This window comes from Psittacula echo, assembly GCF_963264785.1.
Source record: "Psittacula echo genome assembly, chromosome: 17".
Classification (NCBI taxonomy): Eukaryota; Metazoa; Chordata; class Aves; order Psittaciformes; family Psittacidae; genus Psittacula; species Psittacula echo.
The window spans coordinates 7,904,593-7,929,666 of record NC_137753.1 but is presented as its reverse complement, the minus strand read 5'-3'; the positions used below and the strand labels follow the sequence as shown (position 1 = coordinate 7,929,666).

General features: G+C 59.9%; 4 protein-coding genes across 11 annotated transcripts; 3 read left to right on the top strand and 1 right to left on the bottom strand.

The window, feature by feature from the left end:
- Positions 1 to 541: 541 nt before the first annotated feature.
- CPLANE2 (ciliogenesis and planar polarity effector complex subunit 2) lies at positions 542 to 2,066 on the top strand (the record flags this gene model as incomplete). Its single annotated transcript, XM_080631011.1, has 4 exons — positions 542 to 875; positions 960 to 1,084; positions 1,181 to 1,320; positions 1,838 to 2,066. The coding sequence occupies 4 exons, from the start codon at positions 542 to 544 to the stop codon at positions 2,064 to 2,066; spliced, it is 828 nt and encodes a 275-aa protein (XP_080487137.1).
- A 761-nt stretch (positions 2,067 to 2,827) lies between these two features.
- EPHA2 (EPH receptor A2) lies at positions 2,828 to 14,555 on the top strand (the record flags this gene model as incomplete). The annotated part of the gene is made up of 17 exons (XM_080631133.1): positions 2,828 to 2,981; positions 5,816 to 5,883; positions 6,409 to 7,072; positions 8,426 to 8,581; positions 8,672 to 9,004; positions 9,149 to 9,273; positions 9,818 to 9,977; positions 10,066 to 10,165; positions 10,272 to 10,327; positions 10,407 to 10,532; positions 10,619 to 10,801; positions 11,109 to 11,170; positions 11,295 to 11,504; positions 11,585 to 11,734; positions 12,011 to 12,204; positions 13,587 to 13,742; positions 14,404 to 14,555. 17 exons carry the CDS (start codon positions 2,828 to 2,830, stop codon positions 14,507 to 14,509), a joined length of 3,003 nt encoding a protein of 1,000 aa, XP_080487259.1. The 3' UTR covers positions 14,510 to 14,555.
- Positions 14,556 to 14,564: 9 nt separating this feature from the next.
- CLCNKA (chloride voltage-gated channel Ka) lies at positions 14,565 to 22,752 on the bottom strand. Of its 8 annotated transcripts, none has more exons than XM_080631137.1 (21): positions 22,638 to 22,752; positions 21,795 to 21,988; positions 21,581 to 21,709; positions 21,349 to 21,477; positions 21,127 to 21,266; positions 20,941 to 21,018; positions 20,623 to 20,701; positions 20,405 to 20,530; positions 20,208 to 20,292; positions 19,943 to 20,044; positions 19,272 to 19,356; positions 19,024 to 19,200; positions 18,859 to 18,928; positions 18,510 to 18,620; positions 18,222 to 18,435; positions 18,001 to 18,134; positions 17,838 to 17,929; positions 17,674 to 17,757; positions 17,451 to 17,537; positions 17,267 to 17,366; positions 14,565 to 15,633 (listed from the first exon to the last, which is right to left on the bottom strand). In XM_080631137.1, exons 2-20 carry the CDS (start codon positions 21,895 to 21,897, stop codon positions 17,325 to 17,327), a joined length of 2,067 nt encoding a protein of 688 aa, XP_080487263.1. In that variant the 5' UTR covers positions 21,898 to 21,988; positions 22,638 to 22,752; the 3' UTR covers positions 14,565 to 15,633; positions 17,267 to 17,324. The 8 variants fall into 8 exon arrangements, with proteins under 8 accessions (XP_080487263.1, XP_080487264.1, XP_080487265.1 ...); XM_080631138.1 differs by having other exon boundaries at positions 22,632 to 22,749; XM_080631139.1 differs by lacking the exon at positions 22,638 to 22,752 and having other exon boundaries at positions 21,349 to 21,370; positions 21,455 to 21,477; positions 21,795 to 22,387.
- Positions 22,402 to 23,889, top strand: HSPB7 (heat shock protein family B (small) member 7). Its single transcript, XM_080631152.1, has 3 exons — positions 22,402 to 22,549; positions 22,654 to 22,787; positions 23,131 to 23,889. Exons 1-3 carry the CDS (start codon positions 22,423 to 22,425, stop codon positions 23,311 to 23,313), a joined length of 444 nt encoding a protein of 147 aa, XP_080487278.1. The 5' UTR covers positions 22,402 to 22,422; the 3' UTR covers positions 23,314 to 23,889.
- Positions 23,890 to 25,074: the final 1,185 nt, after the last annotated feature.

Here is a 25,074-nt window from a genome sequence, read left to right as displayed (position 1 = left end):
GGGGGGCAGGGCTCCCGCACGCCCCGCCCCCTCCGTCCTGACGTCACCCCGAGGCGGAAGGGGCCACAGGTAAGGCGGGGGGGGGGCGCGTCTTAAAGGGACCGCGGGGGGGAAAGGGGGACCCCATGGGGGGGCGAACCCCGGTGCGGGGAGCCCAAAGGGGGGGTGGGAGGGGAAGAGCAAAGCGGGGGGGCAGGGACACAGAGAGGGGGCTGCGTGGTTCCCCCCCCCTGCAGGGTTTGGGGTGCAGGGACCGAGAGGGACCAGGGACCTTATGGGGGGGGGTCAGGGACCCCATAGGGGGATGCTGAGAGCAAGGGGGAGTGCAGGGACCCAATGGGGGGGGGGTCAGAAACCCCGGGGGGGTGAGCAGGGACCCACAGGGGGATGCTGGGACCCTGTGGGACCCCATGGGGGGGATGCTGCTGCCCGGGGGGTGCAGGGCCCCTGTATTGCGGTCACCCCCCAAGCAGTGACCCCATGGGGGTAGGCGCGGTGCGGGGGGGGGGGGGATCCCTTCCTTGTCCCCCCCCAGGTCCCGATGTCATCGCAGAGGACCCCGGTGCTGGAGCCGGGCTGGCTCCTGACCCCCGCCGCCCGCCCCTACCTGGGCTCCATCCTGCACAGGAACCGGCGCCGGGTGTTCGGTGAGCCCCGCACCCGCTGTGCCCGCCATGAACGCGGGGTCAGCCCCCCCCAAACCCCCCCCAACACCCCCATAGGCCTCCTGGAGCGCCCGGCGCTGCCCCCCGGCCTCGCCGTCCCCTTGGTCCCCTACAAGCTCTTCCTGCACGGCAAGAGCGGCGTTGGCAAGACCGCGCTGGTGGCCTCGCTGGCCGGGACCCCAGTGCCCCCCGTCCACCATGAGACCCTCGGTAAGCGTCTGGGGGGGGACACCCCAACAGCACCCCCAGTGTCCCATGGGGGTGACGGCCCCCTCTGTGTGTCCCCATTGCCAGGCATTGAGGTGACCACCGTGTATTGGCCGGCCAAGCCTCGCGCCAGCGGCCGCCCCGTCCTGTTCCAGCTCCGGTTCTGGGACTGCGGGGATGGAGCCATGAGGAAGTTTGAGCATCTCCTGCCCGTGAGGCTTTGGGGTTGGGATTGGGGTTGGGGGGGGCACCGCGTTTGGGGGTCACAGGACCCCCCCTCTCCCTGATGGTGCCGTCCCCATGGCCAGGCCTGCAAGGAGGAGGCCGACGCCGTCCTCTTCCTGTTCTCCTTCACCGACCGCGCGTCCTTCGAGGAGCTGCCGGCGCAGATGAGCCGGGCGATGGATCCCGATGGATCGGGGCTCGTCAGGGTGGTCGTGGGCACCAAGTATCCTTCTCGGGGGGGCCCTGTGGGGAGCACCCCCCCCCCCCCAAACACACACACAAGCGGTTTTGCGCCCTGGTGTTCCCCATCACTGGGTGCATCAATAGGCTGAGAACGGGCGCACTTCATCACACCGATGGGCTCACGGCACACACTTACACGTGGGGGGTGTTGGTGTGCAGGACTGTGTGCGCCCCCCCCAGCGCTCCCACCACTCAGGGCCTTGCTGGGCCGAGACCGCACACACCTCATGACACCGATGGGCCGCTCCCGCTTCCTTTCACGGCGTTTTTGGGTGGATTTTGGGGTCTCCTTTGGCCACGTTTCCATGTCCCACACGCGGGTTTGCTCCCCAGTGTTCCCCACCCCTTGGCACATCGATAGGCTGAGAACGGGCACACCTCACTGCACCGATGGACTCACAGCACCCACTGGTTCCAGGGGGGGTTTCCTCCCCCTTGGGGGGGTTCCTCATGGTGCTGGTGTCTCCCTTGACCACGTTTCCCCCCCCCATCCCCAGATTTGACCTGTCCCCACACGCGGATGTGTCCGAGCGGGACGTGGCGGCCTTCGAGGAGGCGCAGGGGGTGCGGGTGCTGCGGGCGGGCAGCGCACCGGGGGCCGGGGGGGACCGGGGGGGCCTGGCCCGGGTCAGCCCCATCCTCGATGCCCTGGTCGAGAGCCTCTGGCACCGGGACCAAATCACTGCCGGTGTCGCCCCGGAGGGTGAGGGGTCCCCCCCGGCCTGAACCCCCTCTTTGTGGGGGGGGTCCTGCAGCACCAGGGGCCCCTCATCGTGGTCTCTGGGCTCGGTCGTGCCCTGGGTGGGAAAAGAGGCGTTTTAACGAAAATCCATGGTTTTTCAGCAAAAATAGGCCTGGGGGTGCCCTGACTCATCTGAATGGGCGTGTTGGGGTGCATTGGGGTCATGGAGATGGGGTGCTGGGAGGTTTTGGGTGCTGTGGATGGGGCAATGGGATTTTGGGGGGCAATGGGGATCATTGGGGTGCTGGGGGGTTTTGGGTGCTGTGGATGGGGCAATGGGATTTGGGGGCAATGGGATGCTGGGCTTGGGGGGTGCTGCAGGATTTGGGGTACTTTGGGCTCATGGGGATGTGGGGGGGATTTGGGGCGCTGAGGCCCGACCCCGCTGCTGACCCCCCCACTCCATGTCTGAGTGGTGGGCGGGGGGCGTGGCCGGTAGTAGCCGCTTGGCCACGCCCCCCGCCGCCATTGGCTGCCGCCCCTCTTCCCTTCCCACGCCGCTTCATGAATGAAAGGGGTGGGGGGCGCGTTAACCCCTTCGGGGGCTGAGCGGGAGGGGGGGTCACGGTGGTGTGGGCTCAATCCGGACCCAAACCCCCCCCCCCCAAAACCCATTCACTCCTCCATAACCCCCCCGTGGGGCTCCCCCCATAACCCGCCCATTCCCCAGCCCCGTACTGGTGCTTACTGGGAGCAGCTCCTGCCCCTTTAAGAGCGGGCGTGTCCGGGTGACATCACTCGGGGCATGAATGAACAGGAGCGGGGTGCTCAGCCCCATAGCGCTGGTGCCGCCGGTTGTGGGGCGCACCCCAAAACACCCCCCTACGCCATGGCGAGCACCCCCCCGGCCTTCACCCTCCTCTTCCTCACCGCCCTCACCCCCCTGGCAGCAGAGGAAGGTGAGTTCCCCCTTTTGGGGTGTGGGGGGCACCCCTAAACCCACTTATAGGGGGGCACCCATAGGGGTAGGGGGGGCTGAGAGGTTTGGGGGAGCCCCTAAAGTAAAGGGTGATGGTGCGGGACACCCCTGTAAACGGGGCACCCATGGGTGCGGTGGGGATGCGCCGTTGAGGGGGTATTGAAGTAGGGGGGGAGTTTAAAAGGGGGAGAAAAAGACGTTTAAAAGAGAGGGGAAGTGTTTAAAAGAGGGGAAAAAAGGTTTAAAAGTGGGGGAAAAGGTTTAAAATTAGAGAAAAAGGTTGAAAACGGAGGAAAAAGTTTAAAAGCAAAGAAAAAAGTTGAAAAAGGAGGAAAAAGCTTTGAAACGGGAGAAGAAGTCCTAAAAGAGAGGTGGGAAAAGCGCAAATTGGGGGGGAAACGCTGAAAGGGGCTGGGGGTGAGGTAAAAGAGGGGGGCAGAAGGTAAAATACGGAGGGAAAAGCTAAAATGAGGAAAAAAACCGGGATTTTGGGGCAACTTTTGCCATGCGGAGCGGCCGCCTCGCGCGCGCTGGGGCCCGATCCCGCCGCCGGCGCCCCGCAAGTAGTCCCTATGGAGGGGTCGGGGTTGGGGGGGATCAGAAATAAGCGAGCCCAAAAAGGGGGAATCTGGCCCCGAAATGGAGCGCGGGGCCTGCCCGGCGCGGGGCTGGGCAGGATCCGGCCGGAGAACCGGGAACAATGTCAGGAAAACCCCGAAATCGCTGGGAAACCCGAGCGACGTTCGGGCCTCCTCCGGTACCCCCCCGGCCCGGGTTTGGGCTCAGTTTGGGGTTAAAAAAAGTGGGAAAAGTCACTTTTGCAGACATCGACTGAAGTTTTTCCGCGCTGCGGTTCCCGACAGCTCTGTCCGAGGGGTTGGATCCGTGTGGGTTTGGGGGAAAGATGGAAGGATCCGGTGCAGATGCAAAGAGATGGGAGGCCGGGGATGGCTCGGGAGGGAACCCCCCCCCCTAGAAACTGAGAATGGGGTAAAAAAACCCAAACTGAGGGGCGTGAGGAGCAGGAGGAAGGTGGGAAGGAGGGATTCCCACCGCAGCGTTCCCAAAATGCCGATTCCTGTGAAGGAATTTTGGGGATATTGGGATTTTTGGGGTGCGAAAAGTGCAAATAAGGGGGAAGTGTTGGGAGAGAAGCGGGACTGGGGGGAGGAGGGTGCGATTCCCATCGCTTGGAAAAGGTGAGATCCAGTGGGATGGGGAGGTTGGGGGTGCCCTGGGTGGATCCTGCCCAGCTCAGGCTGAGGTCTGGAGGCAGGAGACTTGGGATTGGGATTCATTTTGGCATCGGGATTCAGGTTAAGGTTGGGATTGGAATTGGGATTGGAATTGGAATTCGTTTTGGGGCTGGGATTCAGAGTGATGTTGGGATTGGGATGGGGACGGGGACAGGACAGGAATGGGGTTGAAAATGTAGTTGGGGACAGGGAGAAGGATGCAGACACGGAGTGAGGTGATGGTGATGATGGTGATGACGGTGATGAAGATGATGGTGATGGCAGCAGCAGATGGGGACAGGGGACGCGGCACTGATGGTGATGGGGCTGCAGATGCAGCTGCAGAGGAGGAAGATGAGGGTGGACGAGGCAGATGAGAGCGTTGCAGGGGCTGCACATGGGGGTGGCCGTGGCCATGCTGCTGCTGCTGCTGCTGGTGATGGTGGCAAAGGGGGTGCCAATGGTGATGGAGGCGGCACCGGTGGGTGCTGCACCCGGGGACACCCCATAGGACCCCAGCGGCCCCGCTCCCCTCCAGCCTCCCTTTCCGCTCTCCGGAGGCACGGGGGGGCGGAATTCCAGCCGCAGGAAAGCCGGGATATCCGCCCCGCATCCTTCCTGACCCGGGCACGGGGCGAAGGGGGGGGGTGGGGGCACAAACAGAGCCATTCGTGCCCCCCCCCCAAACCTGGTTCTTGGGGTCCCCCCCATAGACTTTACCCTCTTGGGGCACGTCACGAGCTCGCCCGTTCTCAGCAGAGGAGGTTGGGGGGGAGCATCCGTTCCCAGCGCTCCCCACATCCCGCCGGGATCTGAACCCGGCGTCCGGGCACATTCCTGGGGGGTGATTCACGGGGGGGGGGGGCACCGCCAGCGCTTCCCTCCCTGCGCCGCCTCCTCCTCCTCTTCCTCCCGGCGCCACCGCCCTGGACGTGCTGCAGCAGGTCCCGGATGGAGCCCTCAGGGTTCCTGCCCCTCTTATTGGGGTCCTTGTGTGGGGATCCAATGGGAAGGCGCTGGAATGGGACCCCGGGGGGTGACTTGGGGGTCCCGGGGGTGTTTGTAGGTGTTGGGGGTATCCGTGGGTCATGGGGGATGCTCATGGGTACCGGGGGATGTCCGTGGGTCCCAGTAGCATCCGTGGGTCCCAGGGATATACATGTGAGTCCCGAGGGCATCCACAGGTCCTGGGGGGCTTCCGTGGGTCCCAAAGGCATCTATGGGATCCAGAGATACATAGACAGGTCCTGGAGGGGCATGCGTGGGTCCTGTGGGCATGTTGTGTATCCCAGGGATATACACATGGATCCTGAGGACATCCATGGCTCCTGGGGGAATCCACGTGTCCCAGAGGCATCTGTGGCTAACAGGGATATACACATGGATCCTGAGGACACCCACAGCTCCTGGGGACATCTGTGTCCCAAGGATGTGCACATAGGTCCTGGGGGATGTCCGTGGGTCCAAGGGATGTATTGGTGGCGCTTGCAGGCCCTGGGGCTACCCATGGGTGCTCACTGAGGGCCCTCATCCTTTCCTCCTCCCTCTCCTTCCCTACATCCCGGTCCTCTCTCCACAGTGGTGCTGCTGGACTTCGCGAAGGCGCAGGGGGAGCTGGGCTGGCTCACCCAGCCCTATGGCAAAGGGGTGAGCACCGGGGACAGGGGCACCTATAGGCATAGGGATGGGAACTTCTATGGGAATGGGGACAGGGACCTCCATGGGGGTGGAAACCTCCATGCAGGAGCATCCCTGGGGATGAGGACATCTATAGGGATGGGGGTTGATGAGCTCATGTGGATGGCGGACATCCATAGGGATTGAGTTGGGGACAACCATGGGGATGAGGACAGAGACATCCATGGGGATATCCATGAGGTTCATGGGGACCTTCATGAGGATGGGGGCATCCCTGGGAACTTGGGATATCAATGGGGATGGGGACCTCCGTGGGGATGGGGACACCCATGGCATTGGGGATGTTCACTGGGATGGGGACCTCCATGGGGATGAATGTGCGAGCATCCATGGGGATGGGGACACCCATGGCATTGGGGATGTTCACGGGGATGGGGACCTCCATGGGGATGAGGTGCATCCATAGGGACCAGGGCCACCCTCCCCCTGCCTCAGTTTCCCCCCGTAGCCGCGGTCTCTGTCTCTCTCCCCCAGTGGGACCTGCTGCAGAACATGCTCAACGACTCCTCCATCTACCTCTACCTGGTGTGCAATGTGCTGGAGGGCGAGCAGGACAATTGGCTCCGCACCAACTGGATCTACCGCGGCGTGGCCCAGCGCATCTTCATCGAGCTCCAGTTCACCGTCCGCGACTGCAACAGCTTCCCCAGCGGCGGCGGCGGCACCTGCAAGGAGACCTTCAACCTCTACTACGCCGAGTCGGACGTGGATTACGGCACCAACTTCCAGAAGAGGCAGTTCAGGAAGATCGACACCATCGCCCCCGATGAGATCACGGTGCAGGAGGACTTCGTCACCCGGAACGTGAAGCTCAACGTGGAGGTGCGCTCGGTGGGGCCGCTCACGCGCAAAGGGTTCTACTTGGCCTTCCAGGACCTGGGCGCGTGCGTGGCGCTGCTCTCGGTGCGCATCTACTACAAGCGGTGCCCGGCGGTGCTGCGGGGCATGGCGCGGTTCCCGCACACCGTGGCCGGGGGGGACGCGCAGACCCTGGCCGAGGTGAGGGGCACCTGCGTGGAGGAGGCGGTGGCGGAGCAGGCGCCCGCGCTGCACTGCAACGCGGATGGAGAGTGGCTGGTGCCCATCGGGGAGTGCCTGTGCCGGGCCGGGTACCAGAGAGTGGGGGACGCCTGCCAAGGTAGGACATGGGGGTAGTGGGGATGGGGTGGGGTGGGGTGGGAGGGGGTACAGATGGGATATGGATGGGATGGGATGAAATGGGATGAAGTAGGTGGGATAGGATATGGGTGGGATACAGATGGGATGGGATACAGGTGGTGGGATGAGATACAGGTGGGACAAGATGGGATGGGGTGAGATGGATTGAGATACAGATGGGATGGGATGAAATGGGATGAAGTAGACGGGATAGGATATGGGTGGGATACAGATGGGAGGGGATACAGGTGGGACAAGATGGGATGGGGCGAGATGGAGTGAGATACAGATGGGATGGGATGAAATGAGATGAGATACAGATGGGATGAGATGAAATGGGATGAAGTAGATGGGATAGGATATGAATGGGATACAGATGGGATAGGATACAGGTGGGACAAGATGGGGTGGGACGAAATGGGGTGAAGTACAGATGGGATAGGATGAAATGGGATGAGATACAGATGGGATGGTATGAAATGGGATGAAGTAGATAGGATATGGATGAGATACAGGTGGGACAAGATACAGGTGGGACAAGATGGGATGGAATGAAATGGGATGAGATACAGATGGTATGAGATGAAATGGGATGAAGTAGATAGGATATGGATGAGATGCAGGTGGGACGAGATGGGGTGGGACACGGGATGGGATGAAATGGGATGAGATAGAGATGAGATGGGACAGAATATGGATGGAATGGGATACAGGTGGAACATAATGGGGTTGGGATGACATGGGACGGGATACAGATGGGATGGGATACAGGTGGGACGAGATGGGGTGTGGTACAGATGGGATGGGATGACATGGGATGAGATACAGGTGGGATGGGACGTGGTACAGATGAGATGGGATATGGATGGGACATGGTGGGGTGGGATGAGATGGAGTGAGATGCAGATGGGGTGTGATGGGATGAGCTGGAGGGTGAGGAGGTATTTAGGAGGTGAGGACCCATGAGCTCAGTGCATGCCAAGGGGTGAGCGGAGAAATCAGGTGTTGCCCCCCCCAAATTCCCCTGGATTCCCCAATCCTGGATCCCCAGTTCTGAGCATCACAAGTGCAGTGAGTGCGGGAGGGCTCAGCCAGGAGAGGGGTGACCTGAGGGGGGTCCCCACTAATAAAGAAGGTCCAAACCCCACAGAATCCAAGAGTGGTTTGGATTAAAGGGACCTTAAAGCTCCTCCAGCTCCAACCCCTGCCCCAGGCACGGACACCTTCCACTGGAGCAGCTTGCTCCAAGCAGCCTGCACCCCAAACCCCACTGGATGCGGGTGTGTGGGGAGCGCAGGGCTCTCACCACTGTCCCTGTGTCTGTCCCCCCCAGCCTGCCCCCCCGGCTCCTTCAAGGCCACGGTGTCTGCAGGGGGCTGCCAGCCCTGCCCTCCCCACACGCTGCCCTCCCCTGCGGCCGCCGCTGCCTGCCCCTGCCAGGACGGCTTCTTCCGCACCCCCAGCGACCCCCCCGAGGACCCCTGCACCCGTGAGTGACCTTTGGGGACAGGGAAACCAAAGCCCGGTGCCACCATCCCTCCCCTGACCCCCCCCTTCTCTCTGTGCCCCCCCATTCCAGGTCCCCCCTCGCCACCCCAAGGCGTCACAGCCATCGGGATGGGGGCTTCGGTGCAGCTGCGCTGGTCCCCCCCTGCGGACCCGGGTGGCCGTGGGGACGTCACCTACAGCATCACCTGCGAGCAGTGCTGTCCGGAGAGCGGCGAGTGCCGGCCCTGCGATGGGGGGGTCCGGTATTCGCAGCCCCCCCGGGGGCTGGCGGGGACCGGGGTCACCGTCACCGACCTGGAGCCGTACGTCAACTACACCTTCACAGTTGAAGCCCGCAATGGGGTGTCCCCATACAGCCAACACCGCAGCGTGGCCACCGCCACCATCAGTGTCAACCAGACGGGTAGGGGGCCACCAGCATCTCCCAACCTTCCCTACATCACCTCCGTGATGTCCTTGCACCCTGCTGGGTAACTCTGTTATATCCATGGGGCATCTTCATGGTGTCTTTAACCCTGATGGTGACACCTCCGTGTCCCCCTGGCAGAGCCGCCCCGGGTGACGTCGGTGAGCCTGGATGGGCGGACAGCCACCAGCTTGGTCCTCTCTTGGACGGTGCCACCGCGGCAGCAGAGTCGGGTCTGGAAGTACGAGGTCACCTACAGCAAGAAGGTCTGTTCCGTGGCACGGCTTCAGCCCGTCCATCACCCTGGATCTGTGTCACTCCCATCCATCCATGTCACCTTCATCCATGACCCTATCCACACCCTCCGATCCATCCGTGTCACCTCCATCCATGACCCTATCCACGTCACCCTCCCATCCAAGTCACCTCCATCCTAGTCATCTCCATCCATGTCTCTTCCATCCAAGTCACCTCCATCCGCGACCCTATCCACATAACGCTCCCATCCATCCCTGTCACCTCCATCCGCGACCCTATCCACATCACACTCCCATCCATCCCTGTCACCTCCATCCCTGTCACCTCCATCCCTGCCCCTATCCACATCCCATCCCTGTCACCTCCATCCCTGTCACCTCCATCCCCGCCCCTATCCACATCCCATCCCCATCACCTCCATCCCTGTCACCTCCATCCCCGCCCCTATCCACATCCCATCCCCATCACCTCCATCCCAGTCACCTCCATCCCCGCCCCTATCCACATCCCATCCCCATCACCTCCATCCCTGTCTCACCCCCGTGTCCCCAGGTGGATGAGAACAGCTACTCGGTGCTGCGCTGCGAAGGCACCTCCGTCACCCTCCCCAAGCTGTCCCCTGCCACCACCTATGTGGTGCGGGTCCAGGCGCTCACCTCCGATGGCCACGGGGCCTACAGCCCCCAGCATGAGTTCGAGACCCTGCCCGAGGGTGAGGACCCTGGGGGGCAGGATTTTGGGGTGGGGGTCCAAGGGGTGCTTGGTTCACCCCAAGTCTCCCGCTTGAATCACACCAACAGGCGCTGAGGCCATGGCATCTGCCACTGTCATCAGTGGCTCCATCGTTGGTGTTGTCTTTGTCCTCCTGCTCTTGGGTGCTCTCCTCTACGTCCTCCGGCGGTAAGGAGATAAAATACCCCAACCTCCCCCCCAAAAAAACCCACAAAATACCATTTTCCACCACCAAAAAAGGTGTTTAAATGGGCAAAATTCCACTTTTCCATAGGAGGAGGAGATCACGGCCACGCCACTCTGCTGAGGACGTCTACTTCTCCAAGTCAGGTGAGCAATGGGATGGTGGGTTCAATGGAGATGGATGGGGGGTGATGTCGGTGCTGACACCCCCTACGGCACCCCACAGAGCAGCTGAAGCCCCTTAAGACCTACGTTGACCCCCACACCTATGAGGACCCCAACCAAGCCATGCTCAAGTTCACCACCGAGATCCCTCCATCCTTCATCACCCGCCAGAAGGTCATCGGTGCCGGTAGGTCCTCAGGTGGCTTCGTCACCCCAAAGACACCCCAAAGTTGGTCCATGGTGAAGGGATAAATGCCGCCATCCTCCGAGCAGGTGAATTTGGGGAGGTCTACAAGGGGACCCTGAAGCGTGGCAAGAAGGAGGTGCCGGTGGCCATCAAGACCTTGAAGGTGGGCTACACGGAGAAGCAGCGCGTGGACTTCTTGAGCGAAGCCACCATCATGGGCCAGTTCTGCCACCACAACATCATCCGCCTGGAAGGGGTTGTCTCCAAGTGTGAGTGCCAAAACCCCCCAATTTCCCTGCAAAACACCCCAAAAATGGCTCTGTGAGAATGGGGTGCTTTGAGCAACGATGAATGAGGGGGTCAGGAGGAGAGGGTTGAGAGTTTGAGGGGTTTTCAGGTGGTTTTGGGGGTTGCTGAGGGGATTGGGGGTTTTGGGGAGTTTGGTGGGGTTTTTTTGGTGGGAATTGGGGTTTTTGGGGGGTTGTTGTTATTTTGGGGTTGGGTTTGGGTTTTGGGAGAGGTTGGTGAGATTTTTAGGGTCTTTTTTTACCTGTTTTGGGTCTTTTCTTCCTCCAGACAAACCCTTCATGATCGTCACAGAGTACATGGAGAACGGCGCGTTGGACAAGTTCCTGCGGGTAGGTGAAGTGGGGTGGCAACGTGTGTGTCCCACCAGCACAGCAAGACTGGAGCCCTCAAACATCCCTCATGGGAGATGTGCAGAGAGATGGATTCGAGGCCGGATTCTCCCCCTTTTCCCAGGAAAAGGAAGGGGAATTTGGTGTCATCCAGCTGGTGGGGATGCTGAGGGGCATCGCCGCCGGCATGAAGTACTTGGCCAACATGAATTACGTCCACCGGGATCTGGCCGCTCGGAATATCCTGGTGAACAGCAACCTGGTGTGCAAAGTGTCGGATTTTGGCCTCTCCAGAGTGCTGGAAGATGATCCTGAAGCCACCTACACCACCAGCGTGGGTGCCACCACGGGGCCATGGTGAGGGTGGGGTTTGGGGGCTTACATAAAGGGTTGACCCCAATGTTGCTACTGCAGGGTGGGAAGATCCCGATCCGTTGGACAGCTCCTGAAGCCATCTCCTACCGCAAGTTCACCTCCGCCAGCGACGTCTGGAGCTACGGCATCGTCATGTGGGAGGTGATGTCCTATGGAGAGAGACCCTACTGGGAGCTCTCAAACCACGAGGTGAGTACCTCCAACCTCAACTTTTGGGGGGCATTCTTGTAAATGGACAACTTTTGGGGGGGGGGGGTAGCACCACTCAACCTCCTCCTTTTGAGAGTGGTGAGGCACTGATTGCCCAAAGAAGTGGTGAATGCCCCATCCCTGGCTGTGTTCAAGGCTGGGTTGGACGGGGCATGGAGCAAGCTGCTCTAGTGGAAGGTGTCCCTGCCTTGGAGCTGGATGAGCTTTAAGGTCCCTTCAACCCAAACCACGCTGGGATCCTATGGTTCCTCATAGGTGATGAAGGCCATCAACGAGGGCTTCCGCCTGCCTGCGCCGCTGGACTGCCCCTCGGCCATCTACCAGCTGATGATGCAGTGCTGGCAGCAGGAGCGCTCCCGGCGCCCCAAGTTTGCCGACGTCGTCAGCATCCTGGACAAGCTCATCCGTGCCCCCGAGTCCCTCAAGGCGCTGGCGGACTTCGACCCCCGGTGAGTGATGATGGGCAGGTTGTGCCCCTGCACGTCTGCTGCGCCTCCGGCATCCTTCCGGCAGTGGGTTTGGGGGGCTGCATCCTGGCGTTGCTTTGAGCATCCTTGGGTTGGGTTCTGCATCTCTGCATGATTCCACCCCTGCGGTCTTGCCTTGCTGCTTGCATCTCTGTTCTCCCATCTCTTCATTCCTGGGTTGCAGATGCATTCAAGGATGCATCCTTGTATCCTTGCATTGCTTCTTGTAGCTCTATGTTCTGGCACCCCTGCATCTGTTGCATTGCTTTGTGCATCTGTTGCTTCGGGGTTTGCATCTGCATTCCAGCATCTCTGCATTCTTGCGTTGGTTTCTTTGCATCTCTGCATTCTTGCACCTTTGAATTCCTGCATCTCTACCTTCTTGCCTTGATTTTTGCCTCTCGGCATCCTTGCACTGCTTCTTGCACCTCTATATTCTTGCACCCCTGCATTCTTGCATTACTTTGTGCATCCCTGCAGTTTCATCTTGGGTTTTGCACCTGCATTTTTGCATTGCTGCTCATATCCCTGCATTCTTGCACTACTTTTCGCGCCATTGCAGCCTCACACTTCTTTACTACTTTACTCATTGCTTTTCCCCTGTTGTATTCCTGCATTGCTCTTCCACACCCTGGCATTCCTGTGCTCCTTTTTGCATCGTTGCATCCTGGTTCTGCAGTTCCACATCCCTATTTTGCTCCTCATATCCCTGCATTCTTGCACCCTTTGTGCACCTCTGCACTCTCCCCTTGCTTTCTGCACCTTGGTTTCCTTGTGCTCTTCTTTGCATCTGTGCTCTTGTAAACTGATTTTGCCATTTTATCCCCTCACATTCTCCACTTTCCCTTTGCATTTGTGACTGGTTTCGCATTTTGCCTGATTTTCTTCTTTGCATTTGTGCATTTTGGTGCTTTTTGGTGTTTCCCCTTTGCCATTTTCAGTTTCCCGCATTTGTGCCTCTCTTCTTGCATTCCCCCTTTGCACCTTCACCTCTGGGCACTTCCTCATCACCTCTTTTGTGTTCTGCTGCTCCTTTTGCCTTCACTCTTTGCATCTCTGCCCTGGGGTATTGCTTTGCACATCCCCACATCTGGACATCCAGGCGTTGCTTTTGTCCACCGGTGCTTTTTGTTCGCCTGGGTTCCTCTCTTTCTGCATCCTCCCATTTCCACCTCCTTTTCCTGCATCTTTCCACTTTCACGTTATTTTTTTTTTTTGCATCTTTGCTTTTCCAGCACCATTTTTGGGGCATGGTTTCATTTCCACGTTATTTTTGCACCCTCTTTTTTTATCCTTCCATTTGTTCCTCCTCCCATTCCTGCATCATCTGCCCCCCCCCTTTGTCCCATCCCTGTCCCCCGCAGGGTCTCCATCCGCCTGCCCAGCACCAGCGGCTCCGAGGGCATTCCCTTCCGCTCTGTCCCCGAGTGGCTGGAATCCATCCGGATGCCCCAGTACACAGAGCACTTCATGGCCTCGGGCTACAGCACCATTGAGAAGGTCCTGCAGATGACCAGCGAGTGAGTCTGTAGCCCTGCACCAGCCCCATGTTGTCCCCATACTTGTACCTGTGGTCTCCCTTTGGTATTCCCATTCTGTCTCCATACCATTCCTGCACTGTCCCCTTGCTATTCCCATGGTGTACCTGTATCCTCATCTTGTCCCCTTCTTATTCCCACGCTGCCCCTTCATATCCTCACAGTGTCCCCATACTGTCCCCTTGATATTCCCATACTGTCCCCATGATGCCCTATGCTGTGTCCCTGTACTGTCCCCACACTATCCCCTTGATACTCACATTCCGTCCCCACACCGTCCTTGACCATTCTCATGATGTCCCTATGCTCTATCCCCTCACTCTCCCCATGCCATCCCTACGCTGTCCCTGTATTGTCCCCACCTTCTCCCCTCTGTATTCCCCCACTGTCCCCACGCTGCCTTCAGCCATCCCCACAGTGTCCCCATATTGTCCCTGTGATATCCCCGCACTGTCCCATGGGACACGAGGACGTGCTGCAAAACAAAACCCCTTCCATCGCATTGGGCTCAACGGAGCCCTTCCCACCCATAGACCTGGGGATGAGCCACATCCCTTGGGAACACTGTGGGAGGGGGGTCATCAGCACCATTTTCCACCCCAAATCCCTAAGGTTTGTGCATCTCCTCCCTATTCCCCCCCAGTGACATCAAGAAGGTCGGCGTGCGGCTGCCGGGCCACCAGAAGCGCATCGCCTACAGCCTGCTGGGGCTGCAGGAGCAGGCCAGCGCCGGGGGGGCACCCCTCTGACCCCCCCCACTACTTGAAAGCAACCAAATGAAGACCCCCCCCTCCCGAGGGGCTTATTTATTATTTCTATTATTATTAAGGTGTTTTGATATCATTATAATGATGGTTTTATATCATCCCCGGCGCCGGGGATGAAAACGGGAGCCCCCCCCCAGCACCAAGCTGCAGTGATGGAACATGAAGATTTCAAGCTCATTTGGGGCAGGGGGAGGTGGTTTTGGGGGGGTTTCCTCTTCAGTTTTCCACATTTCAAGAATGAAACCAAGGCCTCAGCCCCCAAACCGGCTCCTTTGGGCTTTGTGCTCCCTATTTATTCCTCTCCCCTCCGGTTTTGGGGGGGGTTTTAGCCCCTTCTGCCTTTTCCTTTCCTTTTTCATCCTAATTTATTCTATTTTTGTATATTTATTGCGAGGAAGCGAAAGTCAGAGCAAAAAGAGGGGAAAGGGGAAAGAAAACCTGGATCCCTTTATTTTATTAGAGTTTTTTTTTGTTTTGTTTTCCTTTTTTTAATGGATTTTGGGGGATTTTGAGGTATTTTCATGGGGTTTTGATTCAAATAAAAATGTGCCTTTTTGGTTTTCTAGAATCGCCGGCTTGGGGCCATTGATGGAGTTTGGGGGTCAAAAGGGGGGGGCTGGATTTAAGGGCTTTTAAGGGGTTTAGAAGTGATTTTGAAGAGGGGTTGGGGGGGGTTAAGGGTATCTTAAGGGTTTTTTTTAAGGAGGGGGATTTAAGGAGGTTTAAGGGTTTGAAAGGGGGTTTAAGAGGGGGTTTATGGGGTTTTTAAGAGGTTAGTGGAGTTTTTAAGGGGTTATTGGGTTTTTAAGAGGGGTTTCAGGGATTGGGGGGTTTTAAGGGTTTTTCAAAGGGGTTACTGATGATTTTAAGGGTTATGGGGTTATTTGGGGTTTAAAGGAGTTTTAAGGGGTTATTGGGGCTTTTCAGGGAGTTTTAAGGGGTTTTTTGGTTCTTAAAGGAGTTTTCGGGGATTATTGGGTTTTTAAGCGGGTTTTATGGGGTCCTGCACAGCTCGAGGAGCGTTTCCCATCCCAAGGCTCTTTCCGTCAGCACAATCCACAGGGAATTTGGCCAAAGCCACGGGGCCGGGGCCGGCTGCCCGGTGCCTGCAAATCATAGGGTGGGAAAAAGCCAGAAAAGGGGTTTTTTTTGCTTGCCCAAACCCATAAAGAACAGGGGAGGGGGATGTGGGGCTGGGGGGACCAGCCCCCGCCTGCACAAGCTGCGGTTTTGAGGGGGTTTCACCCTCTTTGGGGTGTTTGGGCCTGTGGATGCCACCACCCTCAGTGGAAGGGGTAGGCACCATGGCAGCACCATGGCAGCACCCAGCAGCACCTCCTCTCTGTTTGCACACGGTGGGGCCAGGTAAGGGCGAGGGGGAAACTGAGGCACGGGGCAAGCAGCACCTGTGGGTGCCCCTTTCCCTGGTGCAGAGTAGTGCAGCTCCCATCCTAACCCCAAGGGAGCAGGCAAGGGGTGATGGGGGCATCACCCATGGGTGCTGCGGTCCCCACGTACCACTGAGCATCCTCATCATGGGCTGTGGGGGCTGAGGACCCCCTTTGTTATGGTCCCATTGCCCCACTGAGCACCCTCCATGGGGGCTGAGTGCCCCTATCCCCATTGAGCACCCTCCATGGGTGTTGGGCTCCCCTCTCCCCACTGAGCACCCTCTATGGGTGCTGGGCTCCCCTCTCCCCATTGAGCACCCTCCATGGGTGTTGGGCTCCCCTCTCCCCACTGAGCACCCTCTATGGGTGCTGGGCTCCCCTCTCCCCATTGAGCACCCTCTATGGGTGCTGGGCTCCCCTCTCCCCACTGAGCACCCTCCATGGGTGCTGGGCTCCCCTCTCCCCACTGAGCACCCTCCATGGGTGCTGGGCTCCCCTCTCCCCACTGAGCACCCTCCATGGGTGCTGGGCTCCCCTCTCCCCACTGAGCACCCTCCATGGGTGCTGGGCTCCCCTCTCCCCACTGAGCACCCTCCATGGGTGCTGGGCTCCCCTCTCCCCACTGAGCACCCTCCATGGGTGCTGGGCTCCCCTCTCCCCACTGAGCACCCTCCATGGGTGCTGGGCTCCCCTCTCCCCACTGAGCACCTTCCATGGGTGCTGGGCTCCCCTCTCCCCATTGAGCACCCTCCATGGGTGCTGGGCTCCCCTTTCCCCATTGAGCACCCTCCATGGGGCACACGGGTGCTGCAGCCGGTCCCTGCTCCCTGCGCCTCTCCCACCGCTGCCCCGGTTCTGGGGGTGTCTCCCTGGCGCTGACCCCGCCTCACCCATCACGGGCCGGGCCCGGGCTTGCCCAACCGGTCCGACCGCGCTCCCCAACCGGCCCCCCCCGCGGCCCCCCCAACCGCTGCTCCCCTGCTTGGGGGTTGGTACCAAAGAGCTGCGATGGGGGAGCTGAGCCCTCCCCCCCCCCCATTTCCCCTCGGAGCTTGGGGTCACAAAACACCCGCCTCCCTTATTAATTGCAGTGATTAAGACTAATTATGTGCTGGTAATTATAAGGGGGGGGGGGGGTATAGGGGGAGACTTTGGTACATGGCCAGGGGCTGGGCACAGATTTGGGGTGATTTGGGGGTGGTTTAAGCGTTGTGTGGGGTATGGGGAGGGGGTGCTCCCCCCAACCTGAACCCCATAGGGATGGAGGAGGAGGAAGCCTCGATGGATGATGTATTTAACGCAAAAGCACAGCCCCCCAAGCCCAGACACTTGGGGCCCCTGGAATCACCTGGGGGGGGGGAAGGACACCCCCTCTTTGCATGGGTGACATCCCTGGGTCCCCTCATTCATCCCTTGGGATTGGTGAGTTCCTCGATCGCTCTCCGCAGCTGTAGGGGGGTAGAGGAGGTGGGATGGGGCTTGTCCCCCTCCCTTGTCACCCCCTTGTCCCCCCCCGTGTCCCCCCCCCTCACCTCGGCCCTGCTGACGGCTCCCACCAGCTCCCCGAAGCGGGTGACAAAGATGCGCTGCAGCTTCAGCAGCTCGAAGAGGTGATGGGCCTTGGGGGGGGACAACAGGGACACATGGGGACAAAGCCACCCCTGCGTCCCCTCAACCTGACACAGAACCGGGGCACGGACACACACATGTGGGGAGCTCCCAGCCCCATCAGGATGTGACCCCCCCTTCCCAAACCTGGTGCAGGGAGGTCCATGGCAAGAGCTGGAACATGATGGGCTCGATGGCGCAGCTGTCACCAAGTGTCCCCGCTGTTGGCAGCTTGGGGGAGATGACGTGTTAATTTTGGGTGGAAAATCAGCTCTTTTGGGTGCAGGAGGGTGCTCCCCCCCCCCATTTACCTTCTCCCCTTGGGGTGCCTGCGGGTGCTTGTGGCTCTGGAGGAAGGTGACGAGCTGGGCTCTGCTGACAGTGCCCACCAGTGTGGGTGACCCTGGAGGATGGGGACAAGCCCAGTGATGTCCCCCCAGGTCCCAGTGACCCCCCCTATACCCCACATCCTACCTGCACTCTCCAGCACAGGGTACTCAGCATCAGCAGAGGTGTCCAAGGCTGCCAGCACCTCCTCAAAGCCACTGCTCTTGGCCAAGGCCACCACCCGGCGCTCCATGAACTCCTCCACCACCACTTGGTAGGAGCTGGTGAGGCAGAAAATCCCCAAATTTCCATCATTTCACAGCAAATCACCCCAAAATATAGAGGTTTATAAAGGGGGGGGGGCTCACGCCATGTGCCGGCTGCGGATGCGGGGCAGGTAGGGCAGCTTCTTGACAATGATGGTGCCATCATAGAAGGATGGTTGATGCTTCTGGGTGATGGCGTTGGCCACCAGCACGGCCAGGATGACCGGGAGGACGTGGCTGATGTGCCCAGTGGCCTCGCACACCAGCAAGGCCGTGGAGATGGAGTGGGTCACTGAGCCCGAGAAGGCGGCTGCGCCTGCGGGGCAGAGCCAGGGCATAGGGGAGGTCATGGGGGTGCCCCCCCCCATAACCCCATCCCAACAGACTCACCGGCCAAGGCGTATCCGCCGGGAACGACGGGGTGCAGGGCCCCCTCCGAATGGATGCCCTGAGGGAAGAGCAGAGCCACCGTCTCCCCCAGCAGGCGCCCGATGGCGGCTCCTGAAACGGGGAGGGGGAAGGTGGGAACCCCCCCAGACACCCCCCAAAATGGTGCAGCTGGAGGTGACCCCCCCAGGGATGGACCCAACCCCTGTACCCCCCCCAGGGCTGGATGGAACCCCCAGGGATGGACACAACCCCTGTACCCCCCCAGGGCTGGATGGAACCCCCTTGCCTCCCAAGAGGGGCTGCACCCCCTGAACCCCCTTGTTCTGGGCCAGTGGACCCCCAGACTCACCATAGACAAAGACGGGCATGAAGTAGCCAGCGGGCAAGGGCAGGGTGGTGGCCAGGATGAGCATCCAGAACTGGGGAAAGCAGGAACAGAGCCCATCGAGAGGTCATCCCCATGGGGCCACCATGCCAGGGGACACAGGCAGGGCCTGGGGGGGGTCATGGCTACCTTCATCACCAGGAAGAAGGCCAAGGTGCCGAAGATGGTGGCAGAGGGGTGGCACCACTCCTGCCACAGCGCCCAGGGGTCCTTGCCGGGGGGGTCAGCCAGAGAGGAGGCGTTGGGGACCAGCAAGCCCCAAGTGCGGTTGTCAAAGAGGGAGATGAGATGCTCCTTCATGGTGAGCTGGAAGGACAGACCCTGAGAGCCTGCTCGGGTGCCCTGGGGAGCCGCGCGTCCCCCCCCATCCTGCTCACCCTGGAAGCCATCAGCTGCCCCAGCCCGGGTGGGAAGGTGATGGAGGCGAGGAGCAGCACCACCAGCGCCGTGTAGACGGGCTTGCTGGAGTGGGGAGAGGCAGGGTTCGGGGTGTGGGGACAGACAGACACATGGGGTGCATGGGGTGGGGGGAACGGGGACACGGGAATGCCCAGGATGGAGGGGGTGCATGGGCAGGGTGTCCGGGGGACAGACAAGGAGTGGCCAGGGTGGATGTGCAGCGGGCATGGGGTGGGCACAGGGACATGCAGGGGGCATGGGGTGGGCACAGGGACATGCAGGGGGCATGGGGTGGAGGTGCAGGGTGCATGGAGTGGATATAGGGACGCACAAGGTCCATGGGGTGGGCACTCAGGGTGTGTGGGGTGGACACATGGGCAATCAAGGTGCGTGGGGTGGGTGCACAGGGTGGGTGCATGGGGTACATGGGGTGGGTGCACAGGGTTCCTGGGGTGGGTGCACGGGGTGGGTGCATGGGGTACATGGGGTGGGTGCACGGGGTGGGTGCACGGGGTGCATGGGGTGGGTGCACGGGGTCCCTGGGGTGGGTGCACGGGGTGGGTGCACGGGGTGCATGGGGTGGGTGCATGGGGTGGGTGCACGAAGGCGCAGGGTGCAGGGTGCAGACAGACGGGCGCTCGGTACGGACTCTGTTGCCAGCAGCTTGGCCGTGAGCCGGTTCTTCCCGACGGCCGCCAGCAGCCAGCGCTGACAGAAGAGGTAGGCACAGGCCAGGAGCCCGCAGACAGCCCTGTGGAGGAGAGGGCAGGCAGGGTACAGGCAGGGTACAGGCAGGGACATAGGCAGGGCACAGGCAGAGGCACAGGGGTACAGGCAGGGTACAGGCAGGGCACAGGCAGGGCACAGGCAGGGGCACAGGGGGACAGGCAGGGCACAGGCAGGACCCTCCTTACCCCACTATTGCAAAGAAGAAGGTCTCCAGGAGGTCGAAGGGGAAATCAATCTTGAGATCGCTCTTAAAAATAGCAGCAATGGTTTCTGGAGGGGCGGGTGTAGAACAATGAGCACGGGGGTTTGGGGGTGGGCACCCCAAAAATGCTGCAGGGGTGTAAAGGGGAAGGGGTGGGCACGTGCTGCCTGCTCCCCTTGCCTTGCTCGCTGTTGAAGACAGCGAGGAGCCGGAACATGAAGGCACCACACGTTGCAGCAAAGAAGCCCCGCCAGTAATCCCGCACGGCGAAGTGGGACGACATCACCTCGATGCTGAAAAGCACCCCTGGAAAACACAAGGGGATGAGGCGGAATGTCCTTAGGAAGGGGATTTGGGGGTCCCCAGGGTGGGATGGGATGGGGTAGGGGTGTTCTCACCGCTAATGGGTGCTCCAAACACCGTGGCCACCCCGACGGCTTGTGCCGCCACCAGCATCTCATTCTGCTTGAACTTGTTCTGCAGGGCAGGGGGGTGCTCACAACTCCAGGTTTTAGGGGGGGAAGTTAAAATCCCACTATTTTAAAATAGTTTAATATCCCTATTTATAGGGATATCTAATAATATAATTAGTGATATCTAATAATATAATATAATCCCTAAATTATTATTAGGGATATCCCTATAAAATAATTTAAAATCCCTATTTTAGGAGGGGAATACCCCCCCCTTTAATTCTTTGGGGGTGTCACCCCCACCTCATACTCCTTCATGACCGAGGTCCTCATCTTCCCCAGGTACACTGCAGCCATGGTGGAGAGGTGGACAAAGGGCCCCTGGGTGCCAAGAGGGAGAATTAGAGCGGGGGACACGGCCCTGGATGACCGTCCACTGCCATGCCAGCACCAAGGGATGCTGGGAACCATTTCCGAGGGATCACTCACCACTTTGCCAAGGAAAACGGTGCTGCCAGCAGCCAGGGTGCAGGTCAACCCCACCACCTTGGCTCCAAAGTTCTTGATGGCCAAGTAGTCCTCCAGCACCACCCCAGTCAGGACGGTCTTCAGCTCCGGGATGCCAGAGCCTGAAAGGGGGGGTATCCATGGTTTTGGGGTTCTCGCTGCTATCAGAGAGGAGTGGGGAAGGCTGGGATGCAGCCAACTCACCTCCAGAGTGAGGGGTGATGCTCTGGGAGAAGCCAGTGGAGAAGGTGGTCATCACTATGGGGTATATGGTCCACGAGAGGTACTTGAGCACCAAAACATCACCAACCTCTTGGTAAAGCCACCGGTGGGCTGGAGAAGAAGCATCAGGAGGGGAGATGCTCCCCCGCAACAAAAAGAGCTCCCTCTCATCCTTGGTGAGGCCCCAAATGGGCAGGTGAAGCCCCTCATTTACCCTCATAGAGCCTGAAGACAAGAAGGTCCATCATGAAGCTGATGATGGCCATGAGGACCCCCAGGATGAAGAGGAAATACCAATCCTCCCCGACACGGAAAAGCTGCCGCTTCAGCCACTCCAGGCAGCCTGTGGAGTGTGTGTGCGTGTGAAAACAGGGTGCTGAGCCCCCCAAACACCCCCAAAGTCCCTCTGCTTCGGGTTGGGATCTCACCTCGGAGCCTCCTCCGGGCTTTGGGGCAGGGTCTCCAGCTCTGCTCCGACACCAACACTCTCTCCTCTTCCTCTTCTTCCTCCCCAGGGACAGGGCGCTTCATCCTGGGGAACTTCTGGGGGAGAGAACAAACCCCCCCCCCTTTTTGCCAGCACCCGGTCACCGCTCCTCCCTCCTCGGCCTCTGCTGCAGCACTGAGTTTGCAAACAAGCTCATTAAAAACGACCTTGAGGAAGGCACCAGACCCGCTTGGGCTGGAGTGAGCCGGGTTCTGCCCCCATCCCTTCCAGTCCTTCCCAGGGAGTCTTTAATGAGTAATTCCATTAATTCTCATTATTATTCCTTAATAGCAGGCAGCACGCGGGCACGGCATTCCATGGGGCTGAGGGGGGAGGACGCAGAGGGAAAAATTTCCACCCTCTCCAGCGCAAGACCTAAATTTAGCCCCTTTTACAAGAGCCCTGGCAGGCGGCCGGGAGCTGGAACCAGGCTTTAAAAGCTCCTCAAGCCACCCCCCCATGAAACAACCGGCCCCATTTCGCCTTCACCAGGAGGAGGGCGAGGAAGAGGGGCTCTGCTCTTCCTCCCCAGCGGCAGCTGGGGGTCAGGGTGTGCAGGGAAGCAGTGGATGAACGTGCAATCCGCGGCTGCTTTCCGCTCGGAGCGCAGCTTCCACAGCTCGGCATCGCCTGCTGGCTCCATGGAGCTTTTTGGGAGCTTTGTCCGGCCCCGTGGGGAGACCTTGGGGTTCCCAGGTGAGGGTTTAGATGGGGGGGACAGCCCTGGTGAAATGTGGATGTGATACAAGAGGTGTTTGGGGGGGACACCCGCACTGACCCGCACCTCTGCTCTCCGGCAGCTCGGCCCGGCAGCACCGGCACGGTGAAGACCCTGGGCAACACCTATCAGTTCACAGTGGATGTCAGCGACTTCGCCCCTGAGGACATCATCGTCACCACCTCCAACAACCAGATCGAGGTGCACGCTGAGAAGGTGGGTGCTTCCTCCCTTCCCCCCTCACCCCCAAGGCATAGGGGACCCCAAAATCCTCACCCAGCCCCCGAGGGGTTCAATTCACCATTTCCTCGTCTTTTTGCCCCCTATTTCACAAGAGCAAAGCCCACAAGACCCAACAAACTCATGCCTTGTAATCACCTGTCCCAGGGGGGGTGGCAACCAAACCCAGCACCTTTGTCCCCTGCTCTGTTGCCACCCACATCCGTCAGGGAGACAAATATTATCATTACACACTAGGTGTGCCCCATGCCTCACCCCAGGGCAGGGAACATCGAGTCCTCCAAAATCACCCCTTTTTCACCCATTTTCCCCTCCCCAGCTGGCTGCGGATGGCACGGTCATGAACACCTTCACCCACAAATGCCAGCTGCCCGACGACGTGGACCCCACGTCGGTGTCGTCCTCGCTGGGGGACGATGGCACATTGACCATCCGTGCCCAGCGCCAGCCCAAGCATCCCGACCACGTCCAGCAAACCTTCCGGACTGAGATCAAGATCTGAGGGGCTGGGGGGAAGCACCCCCCCCCCATCACCTCCCTCAGTCGTTATTTGGGTGGTTTAGGAAGGAGGTAGGGAATGGAAACGCTCCCCCTTGGGCTCAGACCTGAGCGGTTGGCGTGGAGGGATGCATCCCATCACCCATCGGAGAAACTCTGGATGGCATTCCCGGCTCCGGTGACTTTTAGCTGGCAAATGGGTTGATGGGGAAGATCCGGCATGCCAAGAGCCCTGCCAGGAGGGAGGTTCCCTTCCCCGACCCTCAGCCATCGCTTGTCTCTGTATATACAGCTTGGGATAAACCGTAGAGAACGCCTGCCTCCCGCCTCCTCTGTTTTTAACCTTTCCTTGATGCTTTCCCCCCAAAAGGGCTGCGGGTTCAGCCCCTTGGTAAGAGGCACCACGAGCAATCCCCCTTCCCCAACCAAAACATGGGCAAGGCGCTGCCACAATCCCCCTGTGCCCATGGCCACGTTTATTTCCAGCCCGGGGTGACTCATCTCTTCCCGGGCGCTCTATTTCGGAGCCATTCCCTCAGCTGTCCGGCTGCCATCCCACCTGGAAAGGCACCAAATCCTCCCCCTCCATCACCCACCCGCATCCACCACCCTTGGGGCAGCCCCAAGCAGTGCAATGAGCCAGCATGATGGGGTGGCTTCATCTTGGGGCGGGGGGGGGGGGCTCAAAAGCTGCCCCGAGGGCTCAGCCCCATCTGCCCCTGTGTACACACAAACAGGGAGGCCCCGCTCCTGTTTATAGCTACCACACAGCACCCAGCTCGCGTTGCTGCTCCGGCTCTGAGGTCAGCTTGTCCCTGTTTGTCCCCTTCGCCACTCGTGACTTGCAGCAACAGCCCTGCAGCGTGTGGGGATGCGCAGGGACACGCGTGGCTCCTCCATCACCTCCTCGGGTGCTGGGTCCGCAGCGCCGCTCCTCACTCAGGGCACGTTCTGCTGCAGGGGGATACAAGGAAAAATGGTTAAAAGCTGTTAAAAACCCTTGACTGGCTATAAGCAGCCCTTGGGGAACTGGAGCCCTGGAGATACGGAGCAGCGGTGAGGTGCCGCTGTCCATCCTTGGTGATGGGATGTGTCTGCTCTGCCCCAGGATGCCACCCCTGGGTGCTCAGGGCGCTCTGGGTGACCTAGTGCGGTCACTGATTGCCATCTAGTGGTGACAGGCCGTGAAATTCCAGGGAAAACAGAAGGAAAATCCCCCTTTTTCTGCCCGGAGCTGGTTTTGCACAGGGGGGGTCTCTGAACCAGGGAGCAGCGAGGGGGGCAGCGCAGAGCCCAGCGCACCCAAACCCCGCAGCAGCTCAGCCCTGCTGTGGGCAGCAACACCGGGAATGCATCCGTAAGGAGAAACAGCGGGATAGGAGGTGATGGAAACGGGTCCAAGGAGGGGATCCTGCCCCTCTGCTCTGCTCTGGTAAGGCCCCCCCTTGCAGCACTGTGTGCAGTGCTGGTGTCCTCAGGATAAGGACATGGAGCTGTAGGAGCAAGTCCTGAGGAGGCCACGAGGATGATCAGGAGCAGGTCCCGTATGGAGCCAGGCTGAGAACATCGGGGCTGTTCAGCCTGGAAAAGAGAAGCTGCGTGGAGACCTCAGAGCAGCTTCCAGTGTCTGAAGGGGGCTCCAAGGATGCTGCAGAGGGGCTCTTCATCAGGGACTGGAGCGATAGGACAAGGGGTGATGGGTTCAGACTGAAACAGGGGAAGGTCAGGTTGGAGATAAGGCAGAAGCTCTTCCCTGTGAGGGTGC